The sequence below is a fragment of the Alosa pseudoharengus genome, unplaced genomic scaffold (assembly GCF_046254945.1).
Source record: "Alosa pseudoharengus isolate Yale_2024_CS ecotype anadromous, Long Island Sound unplaced genomic scaffold, YU_APseudo_1.1 YU_APseudo_1.1_scf_11, whole genome shotgun sequence".
Lineage (NCBI taxonomy): Eukaryota > Metazoa > Chordata > Actinopteri > Clupeiformes > Clupeidae > Alosa > Alosa pseudoharengus.
Genome location: NW_027468576.1, coordinates 30,096,464 through 30,106,788, shown reverse-complemented (window position 1 = coordinate 30,106,788; position 10,325 = coordinate 30,096,464). Strand labels below are relative to the sequence as shown.

The window sequence follows — 10,325 nt, the reverse complement described above, 5'->3', positions numbered from 1 at the left end:
GAAATCACTTTTAAGAATGTTTAAAAATGGTAAACATGCTTGTAAAAGAAAATGTGCCAACAGTCTGGAGCCAAGTGGTGCATTCCAAGTGTGCCTACGCATGATATTCCCCTTTATGAAAGTGAAATGGTTCAGTCCAGTATATATTACAGTCTGACATCGTTTTCGGCTGTACAATCAGTTTGGTCCCTGGAAGACTGAGCTATGGGGATAGAAACTGTAAGACAGCATAGGTACCTCGTAAGAAAGTGATTTTGCTCGAGTCAACTGTGGAGTTACCTGCATTTTCCAAAGTCATAAATGACAGAGGACTCTTTAAATCCAACATTTAGAAGTTATAGGCTACATTAGTGGCAGCTTATATAGCTCTGAATGCAAAACGATCGGATAATGCTGCCTTGGAAGAAGAACAAGTTCGATCTGATAGAGGAAGATAAACAGTCGAAACAGAAGGGGTATGCAGTGAGTTTGAACTACTCTGCGCTGACCTCCTTCGCGAAGTCCTGCCCGGAGAGCGCACTGAACAGGGTCGGAAGCATGTTTAAGTCGAAAAGGAAAAAGGTGAAGATAACAAGCGAGGACCCAACTTACACAGTCCTTTATTTGGGAAATGCTACGACCATTCAGTCGAAGGGAGAAGGATGCACGGACGTGGCTGTGAGTAAGATCTGGGGCAAGAGCGAAATGGGCAAGAATGGCACCAAAATGAAACTGACCATCAGCTCGCAGGGCATTCGGATGGTGCATGTAGATGACAAGGCGAGGCGACCGGGACACTTGTATTTATTGCATCGAATCACCTACTGTGTTGCCGACCCCCGGCTTCCCAAGATATTCGCATGGATTTACAGGCACGAAATGAAACACAAGGCGGTGATGCTGCGGTGCCATGCCGTACTGGTGTCCAAGCCCGAAAAGGCGAAAGCCATGGCTTTGCTCTTGTACCAGACCTCATCAACGGCTCTTGCTGAGTTTAAAAGACTTAAAAGGAGGGACGATGCCAGGCACCAACAACAACAGTTGATAGGTGAACAAACTATTCCACTGGTTCCCTTACGAAAGCTTCTGAATGGGCAGTGTTACTACAAACCCCCGGTGGAGCGCAGCAGGAGCGCACCCAAACTTGGGTCGATCACAGAGGACTTGATAGGGGAAGAAGAGGAGGAGAAATCCATGCACTTTGAGTGCGAGGATATACTGGACTCCGACAACTGCAGTGGTAAACAGGAGCTGTCTCAGATCATCAATGACCTGGGTGAGATGAGCATCGGAAACGACTTACAGACGCTGAAATCGGACTTACGGGTTACCCGTTTGCTCTCGGGTGAGAGTACGGGCAGCGAGTCGTCAATAGAAAGCAATCAAGAGCCAATCTTGGTCTCCAATGGTTTCGATGAAAGGAAAGTGCAAGAGATTGGTTGAGGAAAGTTGTTTTCAACCAAATGAGACTGTCACATTTGATTCCTTGTGGACTCATCTTCATCCAACACTGTGCTGTTTTGTTTTTAAGGAGCCGTGTATGCCTGTAGTATTGTGCCTCCTCATCCATTCAACTTGAAAGGATATGGGTTTTTCAATAGGAGTTCGCTGTGTCGAACCCAACACAATTACTTTTTGTTTTGTGAATGGGGCTTTCTGATTACTGCACACATTGCATGTCTGGTTCATGTATGACTTAGAGAGTAGTCAAGATGTTAGGGACACTAGCTGTGCAAAATGGAGTAGGCCTAAATTACAACTGATACAAAGCTTACAGTAACTAGGCTCATCTGATATAAATCAGATGGTCTGTCAAAATACCACTATATAGCAGCACTTTTCATATTTGTATAGTGTATTTGCACAATTAACTCCACACCATGTCCTTAACATCCTGACTTCACAGATGCGCGTTAAGGTGCTTATGCACCAAGCTTATCCCCTCAGCTAGTCTATGATTTAAGAGGGTTTTATGTGAGCTTGTTTACCTAACCTGTTTCCCTGAGGAAATGTTATTTTAAAGAAAAGAAAGAATTGTCCTGGATGGTATTAATGCATCCTTTTAGAACACTACTCTCAAACAGTACCAAGAAGTGGGTGATTAATCTCTCCTGTCAGGACATTACATTTTTTTCTGTTTTTGAATTATTTTTTGCACTGTTGTGGAATTCAATTGAGTATTATGTGTTCATTATTTTGTACATAATATTGTGTTCTCTAAATGTTCTCATAAACATACATGTCATTATCTTTGCTGTGCAAAAGAATAAAATCCTGGATGTATGAAGATGTACATAGTAAGCATATGAATATACTCATAATTTTTTAAAGGAAGAAACATGGTTTGTTTCTGTGAACCTCAACAAAACTACCAATAAAAAACAAATAAATATAGATGTCTTCGAGAGGATTTGTTTGATGGTATTAAAAGAGTGAACAGTATAACATCAAGGGGAAACTGTCAATGTGGAATATGACAGAGCAATGCACAGCAACTTCAGAACATTTGTTACTATTGATCCATTCCCATATTGCACTATGAACTGGGATGCTGTCAGTGACACCATTATGGAGTGAGTTCTATATAAATGAGTTACATTTGAGGAATCTTCATCTGATGGGATATACACACCCCACACACCCACACGTTTTAAAGGATTCTTAGTCATTGTGCACTGTCAAAAACTCTGTGATAGATTCTGATACAGGAGTGTCTGTGTGTGTGTGAGTGCATGTGTATTTTTTTCTGGAGGGGGTGTGGTACTTAGAGGTTTCCCCATAGAAGTTTGTTATGGTTACTGTGTAATGGGACTGGCTTTACTGCTCCCTAATGAAGCTTTAACAAGCTCTGTTATCATAATTCTTAGAAGGTGGGTGAGGCTATTCAAAGTAATGGGTCAGAACTGGGAATAGTCCAAGCTTGCTTACACAGATACACATCCCACTCTACATTACATAACTCACAGATTTATTTCTCATAGTTTATTCCAAGCATGTTGCTTTTGAAAATAATGCAAAACCACTGATTACTGGCTCCGACAGTTGCAATACATTGAAGATTGTACAAATCTAAACAAACAATATATATATATATATATTAACACTGTCTAGAGTGATGCTCTAATCGTATTATATTCTAGACATTCCTGGATGTCAGTGAGGGATTAGGCTTTCAATCATTTTTATGACTGCATATGGGGCACTTCCCTAGGCACCATAAGGGTTAATCCTACTTTAAACAGCACTCACATGAATTCATATATCTTCCTGAAGCTGATTAGAAAAATCAGAAAACGAAAGCAGTTCCTGTCTGAAGCAAAGCGTGGGGAAGCCGATTCTGCTCGGCTTGATGTGCAATTGAGAAAGAGAAAGAGATGAATCGGGCGATCTGGCAGGCAGTGACTAATGATATCTCCATTCACAGGGTGCCTTTCTGAAGCCTTGTGCAGAAGCTATGGGGGAGATATATGAACAATCACTAAGAGCTCTCAGCAGCCCTGCAGCCACGCTCTCTGTAGGCTGACAGCCGTGGCATAGTATGTACACAGAACTAGATGTGTATGAGAGAAACAATAATATCACATATCGCGGCACAGCCATGCTACTCCCGGAGAGCTCTCGAGGCTCATACACACACCGCCGAGCATATTTACTGGATGGGTTGGGGGCCACTGGAGGAGCCTCGGGGGAATTCTCAGTGCCGTGCCGGTCAGGAGCACTGATGTGGGCATTGGTATTCTGGGTAGCGTGGCTGCGCCCCCACAAAGCAGCAAGTGTCTCGGTCTCAGCCACGTTGCTAGGGCTTTGCATCCATCCCAGCATCCCTCGACACACACACACACACACACACACACACAAGCGCACACGTACACACACGCACACACACACACACACACACACACACACACACGCCTTTCCTGGGCAGCCCCAAGGAAAGGGGAAAAAGAGATTATGAGTGCGCTTGAAGTGCTTTTATTGTCTCCGGTGTCTGGCGCTAACATGCTGTTTCACTAGTCACCAGGACAAACACCACAGATTTTGAGCCATGCTTAGACACTCACTGAGATCACCACTAGTGATGGCCAGAGTGGGATCCACTTTGGACCATAATGATTTTGACCTCAGAGCCCGAGCATCTCATTAGACATGCGTTGCACTCGTTCTGGTGTGGCAATCTGAAACACTCCAACAACTTAGCGCTGCGTCTCGTGTTCCACTTTCAGTTCACATAAGCGCGTAAGTAAAAAGACACCACATGCAGGGGGAACCAAAATTAACCAGATCCTCTCAGTCTGCCTCCCGCAAGGCACTTTGCCTGAAGTGCCAATTTCAGTGGGCAGCCGACAAAAATCCCTTTGCTGTTAGAAACGACGCACGCGATGACATCAGCGGGGACAACAACACAGCTTAAAACCTACCAGGTTTGACTGATTATTCATGGTTATTCGTATGACTAAGCAGAGGCATAATCTACCCTAATGAGAGTAGTATAACTAAAAATCTTGTGAACATTTGTTTAGTGGTATATTAAAAAATGTTTATGCATTCCTGACACAGATCACTTTTTCCACACAATCTGATGTGATTGATGAAGTACATATCTTCTTTGCAGAAAGCTTAACACCATCAAAGAAAGAATAAAAATGCTTAGCCAGCATTATCACTAATGCACAAAATGACTAAGGGTCTAGATCAATGCAGATTTGTTTCAGACTGAGATGGATTTCATTGGCATCATGGAAGACAATATGTCCTTGAATAATGTATGCCTTTGGCCTGGAAAGTTCTGGTCTTTCAGGTGACACTCCTGTTACAAGGGCAACAAAAAACATCAGCTCATCGGCATTGGTGCTGAAAACATCTTCACCCCCAGCCAGACAGAAAGCCCTACAATTATTATCTGAGTTTGGGCTCAGATGAACTTGAGTGTGTTGTGTGGATTATGAACTTAGAGTAGCTGAAGTTATTAGACATTAATTGTAAGTTTGAAAAGAACCCAGAGCAGATCAACTGTGCAACTTAATTGCACCTAATCTCCCTTAATCTCCCTACAATAACTAACAGCACTATACAAACAAATTGTCTTGCTGAAATCTTAGAGAGCATGAAGCAATTCTTCACGGAAATCCTCAGTTGAAACAGATCATTACTGTAAAACAGCATGTTTCACATGTACTCCGCTTGTCCTCATCCACCCCCTCTGTGAACATTCTTCTGCAGGTGTTATCTGGGACTGCCACAATGAATGCCACCTGAATGGCACCTGAACCAAGGGCCAAGGTGGGGTGTGGCACATGGCACAGCGAGGAGTGAAACAGATAGAGAAGACAAAGGGCTTCCAACCTGACACCGCATTGGATGCCACCCCAGCTGCCTGTGGGATGAAGCAAGAGAGAGAGAGAGAGAGTGAGAGAGAGAGAGAGTGAGTGAGAGAGAGTGAGAGAGAGAAAGATGCCTGTGGTGCTGCTGTACTGATCTGGGCCAGCATCTCGTTATTTCCGACGTGACAGCTACACTCTGAGGGAATGTACAATCATTTGCATGGCACAAGTCACTTTCATGTGGGCCCTTTTGAAGCTAAAAGGACTTTTTCTTCTCTGTCAGCAGTGCCATGTAAGGTGTCATAAACTGTGGAGTACTCAGCAAGTTTGACATCTTCTGCACTTTGGACTCATGCATGGGAACAGTAGGCGTGTGTGAAATAAGCAGACACAAGTTGCTACCATTGTACATAGAGGCACAAAGTTCTTTCTCTCTCTCTCTCTCTCTCTCTCTCACAGACACACACACACACACACACACTGTGACTGTCTCTCAGAGGCCCATGTTCTGCTCCTGTGAGTTGCCCAGAGTGTTTGTGAAACACAAACCACAGACAGACTGGGGGAGAGCCCACACTCAGAGCAGGATCCAGTTTCCCAATGTTTTACAACACAAAAGCATCCCACGAGAGTCATAGACTTTAGCCTGTTATTTCGGGCCTTCCGTTGGAGGGGAGGAAATGGAATAATAACAGAAGACCACCAGAAAAATCACGACGCCAACTCTAGTCCGCTTGCTATTCAATCCGAAAAGATTGTTGGATTGGGTATCATATTATACAACAGAGCATCATTAAACTTGTATGGAAAAAGGGGGGAGAAACAAAGACACCTGTTCACTGTGAAAGAATCAGAGTAATTCAGTGGTAACATCAGCCAGTGGATGATAAGGGATGGTTATGACCGCTTGGCGATCACTGAATTGCTTTTCTGAGGCTGTCAAACAGTGATGGCATTGTAGTGTTTGAGAGCAGAGGCAGAGAGGAGAGAGTTGAAGTACTTGCTCATATCACATGAATAAAACTTGTTAAGTATTGCTTCAGCCAACTGGATTCTCAAATGGAGCTTAGGTTGATTATAGATCACATAAAATGTGGTGGATATGACAGCCAGAGCTTGCAGAAGGTTTTGCTGATGTTATATGCAACTATTTATTCAGATGCCAGGCTGATAGCTGGTGTCGAATCACAACCAAGTCCCATCATTCCAAATTGAGGAGTGGTGAAAAGCAAGAGAGAGAGGGACGCTGTTGGCTGTCCTTTGAAGAGGCCCACTCGAGTCAGACTGGGCTGGTATGAATACCACATTTGAGCATTCCCACAAAATGACAGTTTGCAAGGTATTTATTTACACTGTTCAATTCATGGGTAATCATTTGTGTACACAGAGCGAGAACAGACATGATCATTATCCTTGGAATAGGGTGTCATATGCAGTGGAAATATACTGTCTTGCCCTCGGGATATGCTTGTGTCATGATAAAAATCATTCAGCCCTGCCTTTTCCTTCCACTCCTTAACATCTCAGATAGAGACTTCCGCCAGAGTATGTCACATAACTGAATGTCCAGTGCTGAAAACAAACTCAATTGATTTACTCCATGTCATGGATGGTTTTATGGCTCGTAGAATTACTAGCCATCTGTAATTGTAAGGCCAACAGAACATGCCACCTCTAATCTAATGAGCAACCTATACCTTCAGTTGTGTAAATGTTAATTACATGATAATTACACTAATTTTATGTTAGAACATTTATGCTGAGTTTATATGAATATTGATTGATTAACAGTGATTCTAGTAGATAGATAGATATAGATATATAACTGAAATGTATAAGATATTTTAAACAGTTAAATTTTCATATAAACCTTTCAGAATCATTACTGTTAAGGTCAATGGATAGATACATATTGTACAGTATTTATGATTCTCATATACTTATCTCACACAAAGGAGTTTGGCGCCCTATAAAACCCCCAGTATCAGGGACCGGAGCCAAGAGGCGAGTGCTCTCAGGATCGATTGGCCTGCCAGTGATGGTTTCAGGGCACCATTAGGTCTGCCTGCCATGGCCTTAATCAGCAGACACAGAGGGCGTTTCAAAGTGCAGCATTACATTGCATTAGATTGCATAGGCTATGTAGCATTCCAGAGAACATGTGACATGACATGCAGGTATGTGTGGCACCCAAGCAGAGATAACCTTCAGCTCTCAGGGAAGGGTGTTTCAGTTGCCTGACATCTACTGTTTGTCCGAATGATGGATACTCTGCCCTGTCACACCCCCTGGCCACTTGTTTGTGTCCAGAGAGACTTCACATTGTGACAAAATCATCAACTGGTGCAAGTCTCTTGTTTGTACACTTCAAAGCACTTCAGATGTGTCAGACATCAAAGCATCAGAATTGATGAAAAATTGCATCATCGTTTAAACAATACCAGTGCAGTGATCGTGTCGTTATCAGATTTTCGGCAGGGAGTTGAGTGGGCATGGTGTTTGTTGACAGCCTGTCAGACAGGAGACAGGAGAGCCAGACAGGAGAGAAGCCACTCACAGGAATGTAAACATCTCACTTCTGTCCCACAAAGAGAGAATCTGTCACATATTTATGTCGCGGGGATGGAACTATAAGACAATGCATCTGATCCGAATCAGCGGCATGTTTGTCACTTGTGCCATTGAACAATCACAATTACTACACAACAGAAAGATAACACTGAAGGCTCTGTCTCTCGCCATTGGTGTTTGTCTGTCTCTCGCCATTGGTGTTTGCAATGATGCTTTCACGAAATACAGTCCTGATAAATGTGACAGGTAAAAAAAAGAAAGAGAGGTGACAGAAAGGAACAGAGGGGATGGATGAAATTGATAAAGAATATACATACGGTAAGGTAAGCTCACTTTTTTCAGCCATCGTGGCCATTGTGGGACCACAGAAACAAGCCTGGGGCCTTCAGCTACTGTACTGTATATATATTCCAGTTCCCTGGAAACATGCAGTTCATACAGACACAGTTAATAACCAAGATGCATGTCACAGATTACTGTGGTTATCTTGGCGCATTGTGTGGCGCATCAGAGGTTCCAGAGATGTTTGCTGACAGAAGCCATTAATGTTGGAACACTTCGAACGCTGGTTCGGCACTGGGTCGGTCCCTTGGGGGAGTTTGTTCCAGCTGCCCAAAGATGTTGCATGTCAAGGACAAGAATGTCTCCTCTGCGAGTGTAGCATGTTCTGGATATCTTTGACGTGACAAGCGAGAGTGTGCATTTTGGCTACCACAAGATAAGTGAAACTGTGCCTTAAAAATAGTCACACTTTTAAAGTCTGTGGTCTAAAAACAAGGTTGAGATAAAAATCCACCTCCTGCTTAATATTTCATTTATATTAGTATAGCCTGGGCCCTATTGCAGTATGCAAATATTATAAATCATTAAAAGGAGAATTTAAAGGACCATTAGGTGTGTGGCAAGTCTAGACACAACCAAAGCAGAAACAGTGGAAACGCCCAGTCTTTGTCAAATGCAGTATTTGTGTAACATTTCCTACTTCAACACACAAGTCCATATAGAGAAACATAAACCCTATGATCTGCCATTTGAGCGGAGAGGAGACTCCCCTTAGGTGAGCAATGAGGAGCTGAAGCTGCACATGACCAAGATGACCAGGTCAAGGCGTGCTGATTGCAACAGATGGCCGACGTCTCTTGACCCTTTTGAAATCTGCTAAGCCCAGTAAGAGAAAGCACTGGCTCCTCAGCTGCCATTTTATTACATAGCTTGAAGCTGCCTATTTCTTTTTCTGTCATTTATACATTAAATATCAATGCTAAAGTTACAGCCAATGGCTGACATTGCCTTAACGGTTATGCTTTCTGGTATTCCTAATCTGAGTGACCCATATACAACAAATTGGGCAACAGGTGTCCCACCACCTTCTTACAGAACAACAGGCATGGAATATCTTTATGGTTAACCAGCTTCCTTCAATTCTTTGGCTCATGAAAGTACTTCTGGCCAACAAGCCAAAACCAAAAGAAGCTGTTCGATGACCGCAGTTTCCATTTTAAAATACAGGTCATTCGAAACCCATATCCTAAGAATCATCATTACTGATCAGCCTATATTTCAACATCCCAAGCAAACAATTCTCTTCAGGATAGCTGATTCACAGTGGAGAGGAAAAGGACTTCATTGCAATAGAGAAGTTCCATAGAAGATGATTCCATAGTCCCTACTGTTGAAAAGGCCTTGCCATGAAACATTTCACCCCTGGTAATCCACGATAGCATAATACACACACACGCGCACACGCTTGCAAGCACACGCACAGGCACGCATGGACACACACACGCACGCACACACACACACGCACGCATGCACGCACGCACGCACGCACGCACGCACGCACGCACACACACACACACACACACACACACACACAAAAAGGGAAAGAGCTGTAAAGAAACCACAAGAACAATATTTGTCTCAGCTCAAGTAAACTTTTAACGTTTACATTGCTGACTTCCTGGAATGAAGATGATCCTGTAGAGTGGTCAAATGCTTTTTAAAAAGAGCTTTGAGACACATGCTTGAATGCAAATAAGAACAGCAAGGTATTACCCCGCCACATAATTACTTGAGTCTCTTATTTATTTAAGGAAAGGTGATTTCAACAAGCTGCTTTAGGAGGAACCAACCCCAACCACAGGTTTCTGTTGAGTGATACTGTCATTGTATTTCACATTCAACATGGAAAACTGACATTCTATTTCAGCACACTCTATGTTTAGCATACAGAAAGAGAGCAACAGGGGCAGAGGCAGAGGAATAGAAAGAGAGAGTGAGAGTGTGACCGAAAGAGAGAGAGAGAGAGAGAGAGAGAGAGAGAGAGAGTGACCGAAAGAGAGAGAGAGATGCTGAAGAACCGAAAACAACTAAGCAGTGTTCTCCTACTCTGTCCACCGAGAGGCCAGCCATGCGGTCCAAGTTTCCACAGTGGACTGATATGACAAAGGGAGA

General features: G+C 43.2%; 1 protein-coding gene across 1 annotated transcript; it reads left to right on the top strand.

Annotated features, from left to right (window-relative positions):
• Window positions 1-191: 191 nt before the first annotated feature.
• On the top strand, window positions 192-2,373 carry fam43a (family with sequence similarity 43 member A). The gene has a single exon (XM_076278815.1). It carries the CDS (start codon window positions 373-375, stop codon window positions 1,420-1,422), a length of 1,050 nt encoding a protein of 349 aa, XP_076134930.1. The 5' UTR covers window positions 192-372; the 3' UTR covers window positions 1,423-2,373.
• The last annotated feature ends 7,952 nt before the right edge of the window (window positions 2,374-10,325 follow it).